The 26,381-nt window shown below is 36.4% G+C and overlaps 1 protein-coding gene across 2 annotated transcripts in view; it reads left to right on the top strand.

Annotated features, from left to right (window-relative positions):
• DMD (dystrophin) overlaps positions 1 to 26,381 on the top strand; it is a 2,222,747-nt gene that overhangs the window by 1,125,793 nt on the left and 1,070,573 nt on the right. For both annotated transcript variants that reach the window (XM_073901937.1, XM_025857655.2), the window contains exon 44: positions 15,273 to 15,420. In XM_073901937.1, the coding sequence (XP_073758038.1) occupies positions 15,273 to 15,420 (148 nt within the window). The remainder of the gene's footprint in view (positions 1 to 15,272; positions 15,421 to 26,381) is intronic.

Consider the following 26,381-nt stretch of genomic DNA (forward strand, 5'->3'; position numbering starts at 1 on the left):
AATGTGCACAGTAAACTGAGTTTCTCATTGGCAGGGATAGTATCTCTTTCATCTGTATACCCCCTGAATTTAACACACTGACAGCCCCAATAGTAAGCACTCAATAAATGTTTACTAAAGGAATGAATTAATATTGCTAAATAAAACGAGCAAATACCAAATACTTCATACACATTTATGAAGTATTTCTGGTTGGCTTCGAACATTGATATTTTATTTTTTAGAGGTTCTATTTCTTTACACATTTTATGTTTTTCTGAATTTTAAAATCCTTTTTTTTCCTTTCTTTCTTTTTTTTTTTACATTTTGCTCTGCTCATTTCTCATTTCTCTTTCTGCAGAAGCTGTATTTACTTGCCTGAGAGCACAGCCTATACTGATGTTAATCAAACTTCAGATGAAACACCTAAAATGGTAGAAAAGAATCAGCTCTAATTAAATAATAAAGTAACCCCTACAGGTTTAGACATATGCCTTCAGGTGTAAGAAAGGAAAAAAAAATTAGCGAATATAGTAGTTTTATGCCAAGAATATTTCCCTCATGTACTTGTGTTTTAATAAGATGAAATATAAAATAGCAAAAGAGGCCTGATTTTTATGATGATATTTATTCATAAGGTGGTAAGTCAGCTATGATTAAAGTTTCCTTGACTTATACTTACTAGAGTTGGGTCGGATTTTAGTTCAGTGAATTTGAAGGGAAGATGTCTTACCTACATGGCGTCAGCCTGCAACTGGCCTGCTCCTGCAGGTACATCCATGCTGGGGAGTGGGGGTGGGGAAATCCTCCACCAACGGTTCACCGGATACAATGAAAAAAGTATCACAGCCATACTCCTGATAGGGGACCCCAGGCATATTTAATTCATTTATTATCTATTTCTCAGATAGATAGAACCAGAAATCTGCCTTGAAATTAATTACTGCTTCTCTAATTTTGTAAGAAAGTCCTTTGGAAATGTCCCCTCTGACTTCTGAGTGCACCTCTCAGCAAAACAAGTGATGGCCACTGAAGATAGTTCTTATTTTCTTTACTACATACAACCTCTGATGGCCTAGATATTTTCTCCTTCTATTTCTAATTGAAAGGTTACTCTGGTGTAATTTCAGCACTAGTTCTCTGTTAACACCACTTGATGCTTCTGAGTTCATTCTTTCTCTGGTAATACTGTTTTTTCATGTTCCAAGACCAACTTAGAATAGTAAAATGGGAATATTGTTTCTTTCTTTGGAAAATTATTTTAGAATTAATTGACAATTATGGAAGTCACTGTTGTTATTATTTTTTAAATTCTGCAACTTTCGAGATTGGTTTCAATAAAATAGAATGTAGTAAACATTGAGAAAAATTAATAGCTTGTGTATGTTCATTAATATGGTAGATGATAACAGTTCTGCGTGTGTGGGCTCTTGTTAATTATAACTATCTTAATAGGAAAAGCAGTCTTGTAGAAGGTACTGGTCCCAGTGAAACTGTATAAGAGAGAAAATAGAATTGCCCATGTAGAATAAAGCTAAGTAAAAAGTTAATTGTTTCAATTTTATTTTTATATTTGTGTTATTGTGCTCTCATACCAAATATATTCTAAGATACACAGTGATCTTAATCTTTACATTTAATCATGGTCAAAAGAGATAAGCCCCCAAGTGAAAAAGAGACACTTTTATAAGCTGACCTCAAGTGGTGTGTTTTGATCTGCTGCGACAGCCTATGGAGGAAATGAACATTTTGGCAGCCTAAGAAGCAGAATGTCATATTCTTAAAATCTTACTCTGCATATTTGGAATTTATATTTTACTAACACTTTTGAGAAGAAAATGACTTACTAGCCCTGAGGATCAAAATCTGTTCACCCTCCAGTTTGAAATAAAATGTTTTTTTTCCCCCTCTCATTCTCCTTTAGCAGAAAAATTGAAGTTAAATTTATTGTGACCAGATCAGATGTGCTGTCCTCCTTCATTCGGAAAGAAAAGAGGAAAGACATACGGCTGCATGTGCTATAGTAGTTTCAGTTTTCTCAGTTAGAATAGTAGTAAAATCAGTATACCCATCATGACCGTTCGACTCTTAAAAGACAAGAATGCTAGGTCTACCTGCAGACACCATTCTATTTGTTTGTGCGTGAGAAAATGTATAGAAGCAGTCGTACAGATTTTCCTCATTGATAGTTATATATTGAAAAGGCTCCTATATGAATATATATTTTTCAGTTAAATGGTTTTAGAAATATAGCAATTATATGCATTTATATATTATATATCATATATAATTATAAGTCTATTAACGATTATTGTAATAGTGAACATTGAGCATTTACTATGTGATTCAGCTTCACAACCTTGAGTATATTCAAAACAACCCATTGTCATGCCTATTTCCCAAATGAGAATTCTGAAATCAAATTTAAATCACTTGCTGAATTTTACAAAGCAAGAAAGCAGAATTTCTAACTCACGTTTGCCTATCTTCATATTTCATATGCTACACAACCTCCTTGTTTTATGACTTACTTCAAATTGAAAACTATGTCTCCACTTTTGCAAGATTATAGTGTGGGATTTCTAATCTACAGAACATTTTCCTATCAAAAGGTATAATAGTCCTTCAAAAATGAATATCAATTGTATGCATTAAAATTAAGTTAATTTTGAATGTGCAAAAATTAAGTCCAACAGTATTTATGAGTACTTGTTATATAGAAGGTAAAACTGGTGATTCAGCATAGTTTCTACCTTTAGAGAGCAATTGCTATCATTTGAGGGTAATGATATGACTATAAATCAGAATGGAATAAATTCTTTAAAGCAGGACAAAAGGAGTGTTGTGGAAGTATAGAGAGGATGGATTACTTCTAATTAAGAGCATCAGAAAGCTTCTCTTGGAAGAACTTATATCTGGACAGAAAATCAGGAGAAATAACATTTTTACATGAATATTATGAAGAAAACAAGTAAACAACAAATATGAGGAACCATCAAAGATGTTCATGCAATATTGAGTTAAATTCCTTTTGACTGGAGGATGTGGTGTGCAGGGTTATGATATATAATGAGAAGTGACTAGAAGGAAGAAATGTTAGTTTGGAAAAATCCCACTTAAACTGGAGGTCAGGTCATTTATGAATCCTTTACTTTTTTTAAAAAAAGATTTTATTTATCTGAGAGAGAGAGTGCACAAGTGGTGGTCGGGGGGAGCAACAGAGGGAGAGGGAAAGGGAGAAGCAGGCTCCCCACTGAGCAGGGAACCCTGATGCAGGGCTCTACCCCAGGACCCTGGGATCATGACCCGAGCCGAAGGCAGACGCTTAACTGACTGAGCCACCCAGCCCCCCCTAAATCCTTTACTTTTTAAATGAAAGATTCATGATCCTCGGAAATATAGGTGTGGAACTAAAGAGTAACAATATGATTGATGCCCAAGGGGACAGCGTGTTAGAAAAGTAGGATTTCTTGTCTTCCCTGAGATAATGTATCACTTACTAATTCTAATGACACTTAAAAAAATACACTGTTAAGTAGTGTTATTCACCTCTAATATTGCCTTGGATTCCCGCTTGGAAATATACAAGTTACTTCGCCTCCCAACGTCTCAGTTTTCTCATTTGTAAAGTATAATAGTGGTATCTACCGTAAGCTGTTGTGAAAATATTAAATACTGTATGGAATCTGAAGAACTTCATAGGGTGCTTAGCACATATCTGTGGTTGTGACTGCTTTTGTTGCTGTTTGTAGGTAAAAGTTCCTATGTCAGTTACATGTTTGTGGCTGAATGAAGAGAAAGACATCCTTACTTAGAATATTCTCTCTAGCCAGCAAATTAAAAATAAGATTAAGAGCCATGATGTCAAACATGGTATCATCTTTATTTGAACTATATACTGGGAGATATGTAAATTAAATGCTCACATTTTGTAGAGGAGATCCATGAATATATCACATCCTCAGAAAGAATGTGACTTAAACTTAATAAATTTAAATTGCTGACTCAATTTCTTTAGCTGATTTCTCCAAAAGATCCTAATATAAAAGGTAACATTACAGCTCACTAATAGCAAACTATTTCTGCTACTTTGGGTATTTTACAGGGTGCTAATTGTGCCAAATCAAGACATTGAAATTGCATAATTTTTAGGTTAATATTAGCATAATCTTACATTGTGTTTTTTTTTTCCCAGAAACAGTGCAGGAATAGCATACCCTGAATGTTTTCCCACCATGACAGAACTGTCAAATATTGCACCCTTTACACTGTCATTGGTCTGCTAGGACTTGGTACTATGACAAAGATGTTTATAAAAGAGAAAGACAAAGGAGATCTATGGAATACCAGGGACATTAGTAATATCAGAGACACTTTTGCTTTTCTTTTTATAATTAGCTAATTAAATAATCAGACGTCAGGTGTTGGTGAAGATACTGATTCCTACGTATTTGAATACTTACAAATTTATCCCAGAGATGTTTATGGTGTCTGTTAGTAAGCCAAAATAATATGCTTAATAAAGGCCTCTAAAACTCTTATATGTACATAGGGGGCGCCTAGGTGGCTCAGTCGGTTAGGCGTCTGCCTTCGGCTCAGATCATGGTCCCAGGGTCCTGGGATCCCACATCGGGCTCCCTGCTCAGCGGGAAGTCTCCTTCTCCCTTTCCCTCTGCCACTCCCACTGCTTGTGCTCTCTCTCTCTCTCTCTGACAAATAAACAAATAAAATCTTAAAAAAAACCCTCTTATATGTACTTAGGTCAAATTCTGATTTGTGTGTATACATTTCCACATATTTGAATGTGTGAGTTTGTGTTGTATACTTCACTTATTTAAGATGACTCAGGTTTATTGATGAGGCTTTTCTGTTTTCACCACCTCCTCCATAGATTTGCCTACTTGTAGGAAAAAGAGACTAATAACAGTACCCATTTTAGGTCCCATTCAGAGATGCATGCCCAATGAGAGATCAGTAAAGTTTATTTTCTTTAAGATTTTTTTTTAATTTATTTGTCAGAGAGTGAGAGAGAGAAACAGAGAGCACAAACAGGGAGAGGGACAGGCAGAGGGAGAAGCAGCCTCCCCACTGAGCAGGGAGCCAGATGCAGAGCTCAGTCCCAGGACCCTGGGATCATGACCTGGGCTGAAGGCAGATGCTCAACAGACTGAGCCACCCAGGTGTCCCAAGAGATCAATAAAGTTTAAAAAACACTTTAGAAATCTAAAAAATTTTAAGATTTTTTTACATATTATTGATAATCTGAAGTGTTTGTGAGTCCTTACAAATATGTCATTAGCATTTATCTAACTTTACAATTATTATTATTTTAAAGATTTTATTTTTAAGTAATCTCTACATCCAACATGGGGCTCAAACTTAGAAGCCTGAGATGAAGAGTCACATGCTGTACTGACTGAGCCAGCCAGATGCCACTACAGTTATTACTTTTAAAGTAACACTATCAATAAATTAACTAGATAGTTAACAAAAAATTAACACTGTTGAATTCTTTGGTATAAGGTGACTTTTATCAATATCACTTTAGTCTGAAACACTCCCATGTAAAAGTCATAGTTCTCAAGTAACTATGTATCCTCATACTTAAATTAGTCCTTGGAAATTTTTGCAAAGTGTATTAAATTTTTTGTAGGATAGTGTTGAGCTTCCTAAACTATCTATTTAGAAGTCATTTTATGTTTTCTATTAGTGAGAGCTGCAAATCTCTGGAAATGTATTGACTTATTTGCAAGATGCTTTCTGATAGAGAGTGAGGTTTTTTAAATTTTTTTACTTTAAAGATTTTATTTATTTATTTGACAGAGAGAGAGACACAGTGAGAGAGGGAACACAGCAGGGGGAGTGGGAGAGGGAGAAGCAGACTTCCCACGGAGCAGGGAGCCCGATGTGGGGCTCTATCCCAGGACCCTGGAACCATGACCTGAGCCGAAGGCAGATGCTTAACGACTGAGCCACCCAGGTGCCCCTAGATTGAGATTTTTTTTTTAATTCTAAATTTTGTTTCAATGCTATAAAATGTTCAGATTACCATAGGTTGTTGTCAATAACAAAATACTAAAATATTATTATTTATAGCTTGCAGTGTACTTTCATCTTCATCAAACTGCTATGTAATGTAGCAGTATTATCCTTGCTTTATTTATGAGACAACTGGATTCAGAGATGTAAAATGGATTACACAAGCCTCATGGCTCCTAAATGGAAGATATAAGGAACCCATGCAGATTACTCATGAGTTATTTTGTCCACTCATTCGTTTAAAAAATATTTTAAATACTTATGTTCCAGGAACATTGTTTGGTGCCAGAAATCCAAAGGTGAATAAGGCACATTCCTTTTTACAGGAGGCTCACATTCTGTTGGCAAAGATACCTCTGTAAACACATAAGTAGAACCTGAAGTAGAATGTTAATAGAGGGTTTTGCAGAATGCAGGAAACCTGTCTTACAGAGTAACTTATTTCAGGGGAGGCAGGCTTCACGGAATAAAGTGACATTATAGAGGGGTGACAGTCTAACATATAGCAAAAGGCCCAGATAAAACCAGAATTTGGATTGTTATGGAAGTTTTGAGATAATTCAATATCTTGAAGTGTAGTATACATTGTGATCCGTGTGAGTTTCTGTGTTGGCACCAAAAAGGAAAAGGGGATGGCAGTGTGGACATAGATGAAAGAATTGTGAGAAAATGAGGTAGGGAGAGATGAGCTGACATACAGAGAGGAAAAGGTATTAGGGGCTTTCAAGAAAGGCCGTGTCAGTGGGGCTAGAGCAAAGAGGCCAAATTCAAGAGTCATATCTGGGTTAGGACTGGTGGGATCTAGAGACAAGCATGGTGAGAAAGAAAGGGAGGAGTAAAGGATGACCTTCAGATTTCCAGCTTGGAAATCATTAACTAAACTTACAAGTACAGATTCAGCGGAGAAAATGAGGAATTGGTAACGTCATGTTTGAGGTTCCACAAAACAGCTCAATAAAGAGCTCAGGTAAAGGCCAGAACCTAGAACTGTGTGGTAATCACTTTGTAGATGCAGGGTAGGTCAAATCTGCGTCTGGCCCAACACCCGTTTTTGTCAATAGAATTTGATTGGGACCCAGCCAAACCCATTTGCTTCTGTTCAGCGTGTGGTTGCTTTGGAGCTCAAGTGTCAGAGTAGTTGGGTAGTTGTGGCAAAGAGTGCAAGGACAACAAAGCCTGAAATACTTATTCATGAGAACTTTATAAAGAAAGTTTGCCAACCCCTGCTGTATATGTTAGTTGAACTTTTAAGAGTTAAGGAGATTCTGTAGGGAAATGTTCAGACAGGAAATCCAAGAGGTTCACCTATAATAACAGGATTTCTTTTTGAGTTAAAAAATACCTTGCCTCCTTTTAAGCATGGCCAAAGAGTCCCTTGTGATTGGAAAGAGATCACATTAAGTGTTGATGTTGGTGATGCAATGCAAATAAAGTCCATCTTTTCTATTGACTCATATGGCAATAAGTGAACACAGGATGAGAAACAAGGGAAACAAAATATGGAAGATTTCAGCAGTGGAGAGAGGGAATAAAGGCATGAGAATGGGTTTGGAAACTCAAGTATAACCACTGTGAAAAACTTAAAAGCAAAGTACCATTCCAAACTGGCTTGAAGCCTTAGAACCATCCTAAGGTATCACAAAATAAAACGTCAGTCCTTTTTTTTTTTAAGATTTTATTTATTTGACAGAGAGAGACACAGTGAAAGAGGGAACACAAGCAGGGGGAGTGGGAGAGGGAGAAGCAGGCTTCCCACGGAGCAGGGAGCCCGACGCAGGGCTCGATCCCAGGACCCTGGGATCATGACCTGAGCCGAAGGCAGACGCTTAACGACTGAGCCACCCAGGTGCCCCAAACGTCAGTTCTGAACTTTAAAAATATCAACAGTGGATATACTGAAAATAATAAAACTGAATGAAAAAGCTATTATTTTTTACCTATGTATTTGTATTCCTTTTCCCTGCTCTAGAAATATTTCAAATTTTAAAATTTTTATTTCCAATGAGAGCAGAATTAGCTGAGTTGAGGTAGTCAAGTGGGAGAGACTTACTTTTCACTGCACACATTTTTATTTTCCACTGTACATCATTATTTTGTTCCAAATGTATGTCTTACTTTACAAAATAAAATAGAATCTCCTATTTAGAAAATTATGTATATGTACATGTGAACTAGTACGTCCGCATGTTCATATATATACACATACACACATCCTAGATCATACATGAAAATAAAACCCTGGAGGATTATAAATCTAAATGGAAAAAAGGGAATTAATAAGACTTTTATTTTTATTTTTTTTTATTTTAAAGATTTTATTTATTTATTTGACACACAGAGAGAGCGAGAGAGAGAGAGAGCGAGAGAGAGAGCACAAGCAGGGGGAGCGGCAGGCAGAGGGAGAAGCAGGCTTCCTGCATGAGCAGGGAGCCCGATGTGGGGCTCGATCCCAGGACCCTGGGATCATGGCCTGAGCTGAAGGCAGCGGTTTAACCAACTGAGCCACCCAGGTGCCCCGGGAATTAATAAGACTTTTATAACAAAAGAAAATATGTTAATATTGGATATTTTATGACAAAAGAGAATATGTTAATGAATGTTGGAGGAATATTTCTTAAATATATGTATAAAGCACTAATCACAAGTAAAAATAATAGAGTAGACTATGTTCTATATTAATAACTTCTGTACATCAAAAGTCAACATTGAGAAAGTAAAACTGAAAGCCACAGAGTAGGAAGAGATACTTGGAACACACATATAACTGATGAAGTGTGTGCATCCATAATTACAAAGATTTCCTACAAATCTTTAAGAAAGAGCAATGATAGAAAATTGAGAGAAGTTCTTGAAAAGTGAGGAGGGGCACAGAGAGGGCTTATGGATTGCTGACAATTGTTTTTATATCTTGGTCTGGTTGGTGTTTATGGAATGATCACTTTATAGTATATAGCAAATGCGTTTAATGTTGCACATTAACACTAAGACTTTTGTCACTTTCACAAAATGAGAAATCCAAATGGCCAATAAACATAGAAGGAATTTGCCAACCCCATTAGAAGTCAGGGACTTGCAAATAAAACAAAAATATCACTATATATGACCTGAATGGTTGAAATTTAACAGTCTGACAGTACCACATGATGGTGAGAATATGGAGCTGTTAGAATTCTCATACACTGCCATGTAGCCATGTATAATTTACACTGTAAATTATAAAGAGGAGTGTAAACTGTCATATGCTACTATGCTAGGAGTGAAAACCATATGAGTGTATTTTGTCATATTAAAGATGTACGTAACCTGTGGCTCATCAGTTTCAGTCCTAGGTCCACAGAAATGCTTCTGCACACATCCCGGGAGATAGGTACAGGAATGTTCATAGCAGCAGTATAATAGCTTCAAACTAGAAACAATCTAAATATTTATTAACAGTTTTTTAAAAAGTACACAGAAGAATATTATACAACAATGAATAAGAAACCATTTTTAAAAGATTTATTTATTTATTGGGGGGGAGATAAATCCCAAAGCAGACTCCCCATTAAGCCTGGAGCCTGATGCAGGGCTCTGTCCCAGGACCCTGAGATCATGACCTGAACTGAAATCAAGAGTTGGATGCTCAACCAACTGAGCCAGCCAGGCGCCCCAAGAAACATTTTTAATTAATTAAATTTGAACAATTTTTAATAAAAATCTTAAAATTATAACCTTGGGAAAAAAGGCAAAAAAAAAGTGTAATATTGAGCTAATAAACCCTCACACAAAATAACACATATTATATGGTTGCGTTTATAAAAAGTTCAAAAGAGTACACAAACCAAACTCCAGTGTTAGGGATGTATATTTAAATTACATAAATTACAAGGTTCTAAGGGAATGATTACCATGGAAGTTAGGCTTATGGGGATAACCAGACACAGAGACACAGGACATCCCTTGTTATATGTATATGGGGAGGTTACACTGTGGAGGCAGGATGGAGTAGTGACTGAGAGGGAGTTCAGGAGGGGTCCTAGCTACTGGAATTTTTTTTTTTTTATTTCTTGGCCTTGGTGATGGTAACATGGGATTGAATGTATCCTTCTCTATATTGTTTCACAATAAAAGGTGTTTCAAAAATATGTATAGTATGGGTAGGGTCAGATGTGGTCCACCATGGATTCTATGCTAGAGTAATGATTCAACTTCCATAAACTGGCTAATGATTTATTCCCACCAAAGAGACACTGACATGTCTTGGATTCTATATTGGTGATTTGATTTGCATTTGAAAACCTAAGCCAAATAGAGGCAGAACGATTACACCAATAACTACTACAACTGTTTGTCAAACACTGCCAGATACTTTTCTTAGAAATTTAAATACTTTCATTCATTTCACCCACACAATTAACCTTTAGGAGGAGGTAGGTACTACTTTCATACTTACTTTTCAGAGAGGTCCCTTATTGCCCAAGGCCATACAGTAAATGATGAAGCCAGAATTCCAACCTTGGCAGTGTGACCACTGGGCTCTGTCTGCTTGAAAAGATGAGGTCGTGGGTTCAGGTAGAAGCCTGTATCCAGTGAGTGAGTGCAGTGAGACGGTCAGTTATACATGAGTGGACCTGGGTCCAGTATAAAAAAAAAATAGACACCAGAGGACACACTTTAGCCTGGAAATCTGGGGCAGTGACTTAGGAGAGAAAAATAAAAAGAGATAAGAGAGGTGGGCAGAGTTGGAGCCATGGGAGAGCTTCTCAGAGTTTAAGTCAGGTTCTGTAGGAAAAAACCTTTCTAACTGTTAACATACTTAGGTTTTACTACAAAATTATATTACTGGGAAAGTGAGGAAGAGGGTGGGTAGGGAGGAGTAAGGTACTATGATTTGGGACAAAGAACTAATTTAACTTTATCCGCACCTACAGTTTGGACCACGAGGCTTTAGCCAAGGTACCTCCCACTCATCTCATCAAAGATGAAATATGTAGGAAGAAATAACCAACAGCCTAATGCTGAGTTAGCTGACTTAAGTATAAAGCCACAGTGGATGTGTCAGAAGGCTACTAGGATATTATTTATTTAAATCTATTTCATAGAATTGAGCACCACCTTAATGACCTGAAAGTGTTAAAGTATGTCCTAAAGTACCTAAATTACTCCCTAAATGTAATTTATGCTTGAGAATAATCTGACTAACTTGATTTAGAACAGCAGGAAGTAAGTTACGCCGCACATAAATGAAGCAGCAGTGTAATTTTAAATACTGCTTGCATAGTGAATAAGAATTTTAATATTTGCAAAATTTTAAAATCACTTGATTTATTATCCATATGTTTATACTGCCATTTTTGTCCTTTATTTAGTTGGTTTTACATTTCCTCTTACTGCCAGGGAAAAAAGCAACAACATTTTTTCCCCTAGTAATAACATAGAGGGTAACACTTGTATTTATTTTCCTGAATGGTATTTTTAATATCTCTATGTATTTGTAGGTCTTACTGCCTTTTTCCTCAATCCTGGACAGTCCAGTTAATGGAGCGAGAGGAGTTTAGGGAGCCTAGTGACTGATTAGAGATTAAACTTACAAATGTAACATTGTAAAACTAGCAAAATTTATATCTATTCATTCAGAATTTCTTTGGTGGGAAAGGGTCTAAGTTTCAAAGCAGTCATGATAAAAAATGAAATTTTACATAGTAATTTCAAGAATAGATTTAGACTTTGCTGTTAACAACGCACATTAAAATGCTGAAAAGTATATTCTAAAATTTTATGCGATGCTTGAAATGGAGTTTAAAATATTATTACTCACATTAAATGCCATCACATGTAAAGTGCATGCTTTTATACTTTAATATTTTGTTTTAATAGAATTACTCATTTTAACATTAATTTTAATAATAAAATTAAATCAACTTTACAGTTTTCAAAGTTTTAGCACTTGCAGTCTATAATGAATATTCTAGATTTAGATGTTTACAAAGTCACAGTGTAAGTAGTTCAAACCAAGTCTTTTAATGCAAAAGTTTGCTTTGCAGGAGTTGGGGAAGAGGTTACAGTAAGAGGGCAAGAAGGCATTTCAAGAATATGGAACTAATGTGCCAAGTCACAGAGCTCTGAGGCAGTAGCAGGGCATGGGGAACCACAGATAGTCCTGTGTGGCTGACAAATCCATCCTGTCTCATTTTTGTGGGCCTGGAACAAGGATGGAAAATAGAGAGCCCGGGACTATAGCATGTTTCCCTTTTCTTCCTACCTCCAGCTGTGTCTTGCAGAGCTAGGGGTGCCATGATTAATTGTAGGGGCCCTTATGGTTTTCTTGTTTAGGGGAATTTAGAGGAAAGATAATCTGTGAAGAGGAACAGGGGTTGGTTGGGGAGGAAGGAGGTTTTGTGGAATCTAGTGGAAGGTGGTAACTGCCAGTGCTCTGAATGCTGGAGGGACATGTCTGTGCAGCAGCCTGGAATGAAGAGTTGGCATTTACAGCACAAATGTTGGAAAAACAGTCACCTGCCAGTAGCTGAAAAGAGTTGGCAAGAGAATAATTCTGGTGGTGGGATCAGGGAGAAGAAAAGCAAAGTAAGAAGGGGACCAATGGCTGCTACAAAGGTAGGGGAATGGTAAATGGTGACCAAATGCCAACTCTTCTGTGTTCTGGTTAGCTTCTGCCTGTTTCTCAAACTGTGGTAGCAGGAAGAGTTGGAGGTAGTAGTCATTAACGTGTGAAACTGCCTTTTAAAATTATTTTCAAGTAACTGTATTTTTTCTGAATATCAAAGTATGAAATGCACATTGTAGAAAAACTTTACAACATAGAAAAATGTAATGATAATTGAAATCAACTGTAGTCTCACCAAGATGGAAAAATACCAACTATGCCTCATCATTTTTTAGCTTCTCACTTAACAAAAATTTTGACTCGTGATGTGAGTCACTATGAGACATAAGGAATGTACAGTTTTCTTTTAAAGGGGATAAATTCTTGGGGCACCTGAGTGGCTCAATTGGTGCTCAGGGTCTAGAGATCGAGCCCCATGTTGGGCTCTGCGCTCAGCATGGAGTCTGCTTGTCCCTCTCCCTCTCCTCCCCCTCTCTTTCTCAAATAAATAAATAAAATCTTAAAAATAAAGGGAGTAAATTCTTAAGACGTATTCTTAAGTCATTTATTGTGTATTATATAGTGCTGAAAATATATGGAAACATAATTATCATTACACCACGCAAAATGTTTCCAAGATCATTTTGTGGCTGATGGTTATATCACATTTGATCAACCCTAGAATGCCTTTAATTATTAAAGGCTGAATTCTTATTTTTAAACTATCTATAGTTAAAGACTACCCCTTTTGGCTACCATTGGCTGCCTTTTTTAATGCTACCAAAATACTGTTTTAGGTATTTTTAAAGTAAGAAACATAGTTGGGGTGCCTGGGTGACACAGTTGGTTAGATGTCTGACTCTTGGTTTTGGCTCAGGTTGTGATCTCAGGGCCCTGATCTTAGAGTCGTGAGACTGAGACCCATATTGGGCTCTATGCTCAGTGCGGAGTCTGCTGAAGTTTCTCTCTTCTTCTCCCTGTGCCCCTCCCCACTCAAATAAATTAAATAAGGAAATCTTTAAAAAAGAAAAATATAGTTAATTATCAAGTGTGGTATCTGATAAAATGCATTGTAGATGTAGATACATTATTTAGAAGATGATAAAGAAGAAGAAAGAAAACCCCAACAACTATATCTTTGAATTATTAAGCTAGTAAGACTTCATCTTGAAAAAAAGGAAATCCTACCAAAGAGCATGGAAGACCATGAAAGGCACCACTGAAGCCAGAGAGATCTGAGAATCCCCTTTCTGTCATTTTATTCCTGTTTACCTTTTGGCAGACTGCTCAGACTCTCACTTTTCTCCAGTGGAAAATGGGAATAATAATTGTTATGTTGTAGGGGTTGTTGTAGGAGTCCATGAAATAAGTAAAAACATGGAGCCCAGTGCCTGGATCATAGTAACTGTTAAAGAAACGTTAATTCCATTCCTTTCCCACTGAAACAATAGGGAGTTGGGGCATTATTTAAGTTCTAAGATTATTTAAATTTCCGAAATGGGGGTAGAGATCTGAAAAGATGTTGAGATGTTCAGAACTATAACCTACTACATCTTAAGAGTAGACCTCAGAGAACTTCTACAGGTTCCTGGACTCTGAGGCAGCCCCACGGCCAGGAATTTTCAGGATGGCTTTTGGTTTAATGCTAGCAAATACCTTTTTGGACAGGCCCCAGGAGACCCAGTAGTTCATAACACCCTTAAGACTTTAAAACTTACTTTATAGAATGTTTTTCACCTTGACTATAGATTAGAATCACTTGGGTGTTTTTAAAAATACCAGTGTCAGGATCCCACCCGCAAAGATATTGATTTAATTGGTGATTTTTATGTGCAACTGTCTTAAGGTCAACATACAACCCTGGCTCGTTTCTGCCTCAGTCACTTCTGTGACCAGAACATGACCAGGTACCTCCTTCTTAATATTCTTTCCATGTGCAATACTAACACAGTACCTTGCACTGAGTTCCTTCAGCATTCCAATTGAAAATATTAGCAGATACAACAAAATAAGAAGATTAAAGGAAGATAACACTCATCACCTGGTTTAGACTAATAGATCAGTTAGTTGGTTAAATCTGTTATCCTGGATGCTTGAGAACCTTAATGCATAAACTCTTTTGGATCAAAAGTAATATGAAAATTGATAGGCTTCATGAGATAATTTGATTTTTTTTTTTTGCTTCAAGTTTTTATTAAATTCTAGTTAGTTGACATATAGGGTAACATTGGCTTCAGGAGTAGAATTTAGTGATTCGCCATTTACATTTAACACCTAGTGCAGATAATTAGATTTTGATCCAAAAAATATGTTGTTATTGAATATCTAGCTGCAAAATACTTAATTTCTTAGATGCTAATATATATTTTTTAAATTCCTGGAATCTTTTAAATTAAATATGCTCATAGGGAAGAAAATCTTAATACTCCATAATTGTTATTTTTATCTTTGTTTCATTCAAGAAATGCATTTGATTTTGAAACAAAAATCACAACCTTTTAATTCATCCTTTTTATTCAGTATAATTTATTTCTGTTAATTGAAATTGAAATCTACAAATATGAGAAACTATCAAAATAATATCCTTCTCCACATAATATAACATATATGCTATGTCCATGTAATTTGTATAATCCATTTATTTTTCTTGATCCATATTTTTTGCCTCTAGGCGATTTGACAGATCTGTGGAAAAATGGCGGCGGTTTCATTATGATATGAAGATACTCAATCAATGGCTAACCGAGGCGGAACAGTTTCTCAAAAAGACACAAATCCCTGAGAATTGGGAACATGCCAAATACAAATGGTATCTGAAGGTAAGGTCTTAAGATCTCTTTTTTCAAACTGTCTTTGTCTTCGCCACAATATTGCAACTGTTTAACTTCTTTAAGTTCAGGTTGTGAAGGATGATGGAAATTTATAATTCCCAACTTTTGTTGTCATCACTACACGTACTAGAACATCATCAGAATACCATGTTGGGAGCCTGTGCTGTGGACAATTTGTGTTAGGGTGAGACTTAGCCTAGATCTAACTGGTTTATCTGATGAACTGCAAAGTGTAATTGAATCTGTGATACAGGGAAGAATCTTATAGCATGGTGTCCTGTGGCTTTGAGGCAGTGTGTGTTTTTGCCTTATGTTGAATCCTGTACAGGAGAACTTGTGGTATACTTAACAATAATGCAGTTGCTAGAAATATCCATCATGATAAAATTACAGTTCTGTTTCCCTAGAGACAATTGTGATGTAGCAATATTTCTATATATTCTACTGACAGAATGCCTTCTGAGATAGTCCAGAGGCCAAAACAATGCAGAGTTAATTGGTGGTACTTATTGACTTTTTATGGTTTGTGTTAATGGAAATGCAACATATGGATTATAACCAGTGTACAGTTTAATTTCAACTTGCTGTGTCTTTAGATTTTGGAAGTTATAACTTAGGTTATAAATATATATAACCTTATAAAATATATAACCTCAAGGAAATATTGAGTTTATTATACCAAGTCTAAAGTATTTTGGTAACTTTTTACCTCAAATTGTTCATGTATCAATTTTCAGTCAAGCAGATTTGAGTTGTGGCCAATTTTTAATGCCATAAAATACTGATTAAGACAGATGAAAGCAAAGTAAAAGGTAATTTATTATATGTTCAGACATTTCAAAATGCAGTATTCATAAAAGCAACATCATATTCAACTTTACAGTTCTCTATTCTCATATAATTTCTTGCATAGCAAAACTATCTTATGATATTAAGTAAGCATGTAAGCACATACATATAGGTAAGCTGTGTAAACATATAATATGAAGAATTTTAAAATCTTGTGTAATCATGTGTATATCCATAAAACTTGTATATACATCAGCATCGGCACTGAAGATAGAGGAAATCCATGGCTTTCCAATCTGCCATCATATACAAAATATATTTTGTAATAGCACTAAAGTAAATTTGGGGCTAATGCAGCATTACTAGGTCTCGAAAATATGTGCCGCTAAGCTGTACTTGAGGAGATGTTAAACCTCTTGCCATTTCCAGAGATAACCTACAGAAAGTAGTTATACATTTTAATCTGGTTTTTATTATTTAAAAAATATATACTCACTATAAAAAAATAAAGCAATGCAGAAGTGTATGTATACTTCCATTCTACTCCTCAGAGAGTGGTCGTTTTAATATGGACTTTGGTACATATTTCAGGTCAGCATCTTTGGGAGGCCTCCTCTGAGATGGAGATTAACATACAGAAGGGTTATTAGGGAGTGCTTTTGGAAATCGAGCAATTGGTTTATGATGTGCCTTGGTATCATTTTCTTCACTTTTCTTGTTCTCGAGGTCTGTTAAGCTTCTTTGAATTATGGGTTTTTAGTTTTCATCAAATTTAGAATTTTTCAGGCATTATTTTTAATGTGTTCTGTTTATTTTCAGTCCTTTTCCTGTGTAATTCATATTACATGATTTATATTGTCAAATTGACCAATCTAATCCTTTGCAATATCTAATCTGTGGTTAATCCCATGTAGTGTATATTTTTAACCTTAGACACTGTTGTTTTGTGTGATTCAACACCTGTTGAAGTGTGACTTGGGTCTTTTTACATCTTTCATGTCTCTACACAATTTGTCAATCTTTCCTCTACCTTTTGGAAAATATGGAATACAATTATAACAACTGGTATAACATCCTTGTCTATTAATTCTATCATCTGTGTCTCTTTTAGGTCATTTTCAGTTAAGTTTTCTCTTCATTATGGGTCTTTTTTTCCTGCTTCTTTGGATGAATGGTAATTTTGACTGGATGCCGGATGTTGTGAATTATAACTTGTTGAGTGCTTGGTATTTTTGTGCTGATAAATATTCTTGACCTTTGTTCTGGGACACAGTTAATTTACTTGGAAGCAACTTGATCTTTTGAGCATCTCTCTTTTAGACTTTGTGAGTTTTAAGCAGAACAGCTAAGTCTAGGGCTAATTTTGCTCCACTACTGAGTCAAAACCCTTCTGAGTATGCTCTCTGATGCCCTGTGAATGATGAGGTTTTCCACAGTGGCTGGCAAGAATAGGCACTATCCCAGCTGTGTGTGAGCTCTGGTGGCTGTTACTTTTCATCTTTTTGCATAGTTTTCTCCCTCATCATGTGTAGTTTGCTCACATGTAAGAGCTGATCAAGACTCCACTGAAGCCTGGAAGGGAGCTCTCTGGTGGTCTCCAGTGTTTTCTCCCTGTGTATATTTCTCCTGTTTGGTACTCTGCCCTGTGAACTCTAGCTGTCTTGGCCTCCTGGAAGTCCCAGCTTCATCCCATCCACTCAAAGAGACCTCCTAGTTTTGTGAGGGTTTCTTTATCCTTTGTCGTAGCCTGGAACTCTTTCCAGACAGTAAGGGGCAATAATTGTGGAGTCACCTCATTTGTTTCTAATTTCTCAGAGATCAGTATCTTTCATTGACAGGTATCTAATGTCTTCAAAACCATCATTTCATATGTTTTGTCCCTTTTCTTCAGTTTTTAGCCAAGAGGCTAAATCTGGTCCCTGTTACTCTAACTTGACCAGAAGCAGAAATCCAAGCCAAAGGCTTTTGATGCCATTTGATCTTTTAGTACATTTATTTCTGCATTCTCTTGCAACTGTGTGATGCTTGTAAATGTCTTGAGAATGTCTAAAGATCCTCAGTTCTTGACAGTGTGGTTTAGTTGACATTGATAAACATCTTATCAAAACTTTTCCCCTTAATTGAAGAATTTTTTAAAAGACTATTTTATTTAGTCTGTTTTTTACTCAACTTATACATGAAATAAGAAAGGGAATTCTGCTTGTCCAAGGAAAACTTCTTCTAGCTAAGGGACTGTGAATGATATTGCAAATCCTCTGAACAGTAAAGGTGTTCTTTTTTCCCCTACTGATTAGGAAGCTCCAAAATCATGCACATGCATATGTGCATACATGCACGCACACACATGTACATAAAATGCCCAAGGTTGTCTTCTATTCTGTTAAGTCTCAGAAAACAAGTCCAGAAGGACACTGTAAGGCACCACCATTATTAGTAAGACAAATAGAATCTCTGATAATTTCAGCTATCTTGGCCATAATGATTGTTGATTGAGTAATAACAAATAAGAGGATGAGGTTAAATTTTTGCTAAGAAATTATTTTAGGAAACAGAATGTTGATGGTGCCTGTTAGTAGCAGACAGATATGTTGGCATGAACCGGTAATGGTTGCTTTGAGGAAAATCAAACCAAGCTGCCCATATACTAAACAGATAGACAAGAGGGTACCCTGGAGTTTAAAGCCTCATATGTATAATTTTTAGCAAAATATCATGTATAAATATGAAATAAAATAAAAAGTATGTACATGTTGTATGCTTTTGTGTATATATATATATATATATTTCTATCAAACTGCATTTTATTTAATTTGTTAGCTTGAAAAAAGATAAACACTGTCCTACTGACACTTGGTATTGTCATTCAAAATAAAGTGACTGCCAATAACAGATAGATGGTCTGGTTCCATGCAACTCAATGATTTTTTTTCTCTGTCCCAAGTTAATGATAAAATTAAATATGTGAATTCACATTTTTCAAGATATTCCAGAAATGTGTCATGCCACGATAGGAAATCTCTTTCTAAAAATTAATTTTTTGCATGAGAATATATCAGTTATGCTATATGCCATTAAAAACTCATTTGCTAATACACTCAATTATTCATGCATCTTCTTTTTTTAAAGATTTTATTTATTTATTTCAGAGAGAGAAAGAATGAGAGATAGAAAGCACAAGAGGGAAGAGGGTCAGAGGGAGAAGCAGACTCCCTGCTGAGCAGGAAGCCCGATGTGGGACTCGATCCCGGGACTCCAGGATCATGACCTGAGCCGAAGGCAGTCGCTTAACCAACTGAGCCACCCAGGCGCCCCCATGCATCTTCTTGTATATTCATTCCACCAGCAGTAACTGAGTGCATGTGCAAAGTTTTATCACCCACAAAAATATTGACTTGCCACATTGGGCTCTAATAGAAGTTCAGAAGGTTGGCAAAGAGGTTGGAAGCCACATTCAGAAAGTGTGGGTTCAAATCCTAGCTCTTTTAGCTTAGTAGTGGCAGAATCTTAAGAAAGTGTCTTATGTGTCTCCATGCCTCTGCTATCTCTTCTCTTAAATAGGAATAAAAATGAGAAGTGCAGGTAGCACTTAGATTTACATTTTTCACAAAATAATTACTCATTAAATGAAAGATCTTATTGTAACTAATCACACTTCATAAGTGATTAGCCTATATTTATAGAAATAAAAATTTATTTGCTGAATTACTGTCCCCAACCATCTGAAATACAGATTGGACAACCTGACAATTTCATTAAACCTTATCTTTTTATGAATTGTGACATTTTCTCAAAGTACAGCTCTTGGATTAGGAACTGAGGAAAATTCTAGTTCAGCCAAACACATCCTCCTCAGAGAGCTGACACTTCTGCCTACTCATTTTAGAACAAGAAGAAATGTTAATGGGAGTTTTCAAAGGGAAAGCTGAACACCATGAAAGAAAGTTATGAAAATAACATTAACTCATATAGTGACAGAGTGAATTGGTGTGCCAACAAGTACCTTGAGTGAAAATAGGAAAGTGGAAATCATAACGTGTCCTAACATTTAGCTTTACATGTCCTCCTAGAGTAGAAAGCAGTAAGTTTTGAAACATAGACTGTTATTTAATGGGGTTGAAAATTCTTGAGGTTGACAGTAGAAATTATAAAAATTGAGCGCCTGGGTGGCTCAGTTGGTTAAGTGACTGCCTTTGGCTCAGGTCATGATCCCGAGGTCCTGGGATCGAGTCCTGCATCCATCCCGCTCCCTGCTTAGCAGGGAGTCGGCTTCTCCCTCTGACCCTTCCCCCTCCCATGCTCTCTCTCTTACTCTCTCTTTCTCTCAAGTAAATAAAGTCTTTTTTTGTTTTTCTTTTTTTAATTTAATTGTATTATGTTATCTTAATCACCATACAATACATCATTTGTTTTTGATGTAGTGATTCCACGAGTCATTGTTTTCGTATAACACCCAGTGCTCCATGCAGTACGTGCCCTCCTTAATACCCGCCATGGGGCCAACCCATCCCCCCACCCCCTCCCTTCCAAAACCCTCAGTCTGTTTCTCGGAGTCCATAGTCTCTCATGGTTCAGCTCTCCCTCCGATTCCCCGCCCCCTCATTTTTCCCTTCCTTCTCCTAATGTCCTCCATGCTGTTCCTTATGTTCCACACATAAGTGAAACCATATGATAACTGACTTTCTCTGCCTGACTTATTTCACTTAGCATAATCTCCTCCAGTCCCATCCATGTGGATGTGAAAGTTGGGCATTCATCCTTTCTGATGGCTGAGTAATATTCCATTGTATATATGGACCACATCTTCTTTATCCATTCATCTGCTGAAGGGCATTTCGGCTCTTTCCACAGTTTGGCTATTGCGGACATTGCTGCTATGAACATTGGGGTGCATATGGCCCTTCTTTTCACTACATCTGTGTCTTTGGCATAAATACCCAGTAGCGCAGTTGCTGGGCCAAAGGGTAGCTCTATTTTTAATTGTTTGAGGCACCTCCACACTGTTTTCCAAAGTGGGTGTACCGACTTGCATTCCCACCAACAGTGCAAGAGGGTTCCCCTTTCTCCACAACCTCTCCAACATTTGTTGTTTCTTGCCTTGTCAATTTTTGCCATTCTAACTGGTGTAAGGTGGTATCTCAGTGTGTTTTTTTATTATTATTATTGTTATGTCAGTGTGGTTTTGATTTGAATTTCCCTGATGGCTAATGATGATGAACGTTTTTTCATGTGTCTGTTAGCCATTTGTATGTCTTCTTTGGAGAAGTGTCTGTTCATGTCTTTTGCCCATCTTTTGACTTATTTGTTTTTTGGGTGTTGAGTTTGAGAAGTTCTTTATAGATCTTGGAAATCAGCGCTTTTAAAAAAAGAAAGTCTAAAAATCACCATTAGATCAAATATTTAAAAGAGTGGAATATTCTTGCTATTCATGGAAATGGAGGCTGTTTGTTTTGTGGGGTAATGCTGCTTAGTGGACCATATTTCAACTCTGGAAAGCAGTTTGCAGTTACTCAATAAATTAAACATAAAATGTCCATAGGACTGAGTAATTTCACTCCTAGATTTGAAAACATGTGTTCAAACAAACACTTGTAGATGAATGCTCATAGGAGCACTATTCATAATAGCCACAAGGTGGAAAAAAACCAAATTTCCATTAACAGATGACTAAATAAAAATTAACAGTACTTTCTAAAGAATATTGCCGTGAACAAGCATGACACCTTGACAGCTTAAGAAATTCCATTTAAAAGCAACTTAAGAAGTAAACGGAAAAGGGATTGTTTAGATAAAATTTTTTAGGCTTTAAATTGACAAATGTTAAGCCAACATAGAGAGTGGAACAGCAGTGTGTCATTTTGACATGAGTTAACTGATGTTTTTAGGCAAAACATCATCTTTTTAATGTGAAGTTAATTAGTTTTCTGGTATATCTTTCAGTACTACAGTGTTTTACTCCACAATATATATCATATTGTACATATGCAATATATTTATATATATATATTGCTGTAAGTAAATTCAATTAAAAGCTGTTTACTTTGTAACATAATGATACATCTTAATTCACTGTGATTAAGGATAAAGTCAACATGGATTAAATATGTCATGTTGTAATGTTCATGTTCACCATCAAATCTCAAAACCTTAGTTTGAATTTATGTCCCAGTTAAGCAGAGTATACTTTGCCTTTTCTCAAATTAGAAGCTTGCATGAAGAATGGAAAATTCCATAGAGACTGTGTAGTTATAGCATGAAAACATTACTGTGGGCTCTCAGATGAAACAATAAATGGCAAAAAAAAAAAGAAAGAAAGAAAAGGCACTGGTGTCTGGGAGTTGGGGAGGGAGGCAAAGAAAGAAGAATCGAAGAGTCTACGCTTAGCAGTTCTGCAGCTCTGCAATTCTGCCCTACCTTGGCTATTTGTGATAGAGGAAAAAAAAAAATCCAAGGAGCTTTTCAAAGGACCCAAGTCTCAGAAGTTTAGATTCACAGAGTACATTGGAGTTAGGTAGGGCCTGCCCAAAAGTTTGAGACAAGTGCGTCTGTGAAAAGGCTTTCTCATAAAGGAAATCTCACCCAGTTTGCAGTCCAGAAAGGCCTCAAGCAGCAGGTGTCATTACTGAAAACCCATTGGCTTACCCAGAAATAAAGAGAACTGAATGGATGTGCATAGGTCCCTGACACTATCTGCTATCGAGTGAGTTTTGGTACTTTTCTTTGGAGGTACTCTAATACGTAATCCGGAATCTTCTCCCTGAAATGACTTGATAGGAGATGAATGACTTTGAATGAATATGGATTAAATCAAAGGCTATCTAGAAAAAGACATATGGTGTAAAAGATCAAATTGAATACAAGTATGTTTTCTATACAGTCGGCTTTTACAGTGCTGATTTTCACCAGCTGGCTGGTGAGTTGGATGACTTCTTAACAGCCGCACTGCTGGGACTCAAATGCTGATAGGAACTTTGATGGACAAATAACTTCAGTAAAAATTTCTGCCATCTGTTGCCCTTCCTTGGGACCCCAATGTTAAGAATAATTCATACTATCACTGGCCCTTTATATTTCCCCAGCAGTAATAAAGTTTTGTTTGTTTGTTCCACTTTCTGTAACTAAAGGACACTAACGTTAAGGGAATGAGCATAAAAATTTAGTGCGAGGAGAATTTGTCTCTCGTCACTTGCTTCAGGGTTACAGCATTGTATAAACATGGGAATACATCTTACAGGGAACTTTTCAATGTTATTAGCTGGCAGTGGCAGGAGAATTCAGTCTTAATACAGTTAAACAGTTGGGCACTTCGTTCTTATGTAAATATTTTTAGCCTTTTATTGCTGCTTAGAAACTCCTCTACAGCTTCTTGGCTCCTATGCATCTTTTCAGAAGTAGTAAATAACAGATTTATTGGGGGTTTGGCACCGTGCAGAAATTCAGAGAGGGGCCCTAAATTGTTGCCTATCCAATGTGTCTTTCATAAAGTAAGTATATTAAAATAACTGGGTAATTCCAATGGCTTGTTCTTGTTGTCCAGCATGGCATGTTTAAGAAGATGACAAATTGCCATGCATTATTGGAAAGAAGCAAGAACCAAAACTATAACTTATTGTAATAACCATAGCAGTAAAGAACTGCTTAAAATGCATGAAAAACAAGTCATCCCTAAGGGATCCCTATTCTTAGAGTAAGAAATTATCAAGAGAGTAAGAATCTGCAAATAAAAGTGAAGCACGCTAATTGCAGATGGCAAATTGAAAAAAAAGAACTGCTCACATCAACATAGAAGCAATGTGAATTCAAAATTATTATTTGATGAAGCGTAAGATTAATGCTAATATAAGTGATTTTCATGAAGTGCAATAGTTTGCAAAATGGACATTCTAGCCACACTGATCTTGCTGTTCCTTCTCTCACAGTTTCTTACCCTTCCTTCTAATGCCTGTTCCTACAATTAATTTTGCTTTTCTCTTTGCTCGAGGGTTCTACCCTAGCTCCAGTTCTTATCTTTATGTCCCAGTCCCCTCCCTCTCAGGATTTTTGTACATTTCTCTTTATTTATATGCATTTGTGCTCTAATGTTATTTTCTCGGACATGGCCTTTTGTAACTTATCTTAAAGGTCTCTCTCTCTCTCTCTCTCTCTCTCTCTCTCTCTCTCCCTCACACACACACACACACACACACACACACACACACACACTTTCTTTGTAACACTGCCATTTGCTAAAATTTTAATACATGTTTGCATGTTTATTATCTATATTTCCAACTAGAAAGTAAACCTTGCAGGGACTTGGTCTTTCTTGGTCACAGATATCTACTCAGCACTTAGAACAATCTCCTTGTGGGGCACCTAGGTGGCTCAGTTTGTTAAGCACCTGACTCTTGATTTTGGCTCAGGTCATGATCTCAGGGTCATGAGATTGAGCCCCACATTAGGGTCTGTGCTCAGTGTAGAGTCTGCTTGAGATTCTCTCTGCCCCTCCCCCCTGCTCTGCCCTCTCTCTCTCGCTCTCTCTCAAAAAAAAAAGAACAATCTCCTTGTGTATAGTACACATAATATTCATTATAATGAATAATTAAATAAATGAAAGAATTAATATATTCATCCCATTATTCCCTTAGGTAGACTATTCCCAAACTTGTCCTTTCTTCCATTTTTACCCCATCTTGTGTCCAAGAAATGCTCCCTTATATTGAGCTGCCCTGTCCTCTTCTTTGTACAAAGTATTTGAAATTTTCATATTTGCTGATGGTTTAACAATATGATGGCTCCATTCTCTTACTCCTTGAGCATATTACAAATACCTGAATCCATTCAACAAACATTTAGTGTAAGCCTACCGCATGGAAGGCTTTGCCGGCTGCTAGGGGTACGGAGTTGGTGAAGAAGCCCATTTCCTTTAATAAGCTAACAGCTTCATGAGTTTAGCATATTAAGGCTAAGGTGGAAACACATGGCAGGTGTCATGATTCCAGACAGTCCTGGAACCAGTCTCGGGGAAATGGGAGTGTTTTTTTCTACAGCACTTATTTGTGTTCCCTAGTCCTTTTTTTTTTTCTTTTTCTTTCCCTAGTCTTTTTTGACACCCCTCCATTACACCTCCAGGATTCCCAAACTCAATTGAGAAAACATGACTTTGGGAGCCAGGAAAGAGCAATATTGTGAAAGGCAGCACAAGGAAAGAGCTAGCTATGAAGAAGTCACACAGAGAGTGAGAAAATGTTCTGATATAAGTTGTAAATTTTGAAAAATGATAAAATTGACAAATTATAGAACAAGAGGCCTGTTCACAGATGAAATAGTTCAGGATGAACTATTCGTCAGGCTGAATAGCAAGTATGTAGTCATAAGAATGGTAAATCTTCCTACTCTATAACCAAACTATAGGTACAAGCCAAGACCAGGATTGTTAACAAACATCATAATTCACAAAGTTTAAAATTCTTGTTTTTATGAGGCTATAATTGACAAACTTTACTGGCAATTAATTTACATCAAGTCATTCTGATCAAAACTAATAAAGAGGAATAATTCAGGGATATGGGGAGAAGAAAAAAATAGATATGTTGGCGATGAATGCATATTTATATGTTCCCCTTAAGGCTTTATTGGTTCACTATTACTTTTTGTCAGTAGATAATTTTAGTTTATAACTATGTAGTCTTCAAGTTTTAATCCCTTCTTTGTCCAGGCTCAGGCTTTCCTTTTACTTATGTCATTTTGAGGACTATCGCAGAGAAACTGAAACAATAGACAAATGTGCTACCCCATAGATTCTAGGACTTCATGTAGAATATTGAACTGGTTATTATTATAAGTAAATATGTTACCTTTGATATCCCTCAGAGTACTTGCAATGAAATGAATTTCAATACAATATATGTTACACTTAATATTGATCCTAAAAATATTAAATTCTTTAGAAGAGCTAACTTACGGGACCAAATCCTGCCAGCTACCTGTTTTTGTAAATAAAGTTTTATTGGAACTCAACCACACATATTTATTTACAAACTTTGTTGCTACAAAGGCAGAGTTAAGTAGTTACAGAGACTGCCTGGCCTGGCAAAGCTTAACGTGGGAACTATGTACCTCTTAGTAGAAAATGTTTACTAACTCTTGCTTTAGAAGATAGAGTAGTAAGTCGCAATAAAAAT

Source organism: Callorhinus ursinus, unplaced genomic scaffold (assembly GCF_003265705.2).
Source record: "Callorhinus ursinus isolate GAN/ISIS: 27379988/994484 unplaced genomic scaffold, GSC_fseal_2.0 scaffold16, whole genome shotgun sequence".
NCBI lineage: Eukaryota > Metazoa > Chordata > Mammalia > Carnivora > Otariidae > Callorhinus > Callorhinus ursinus.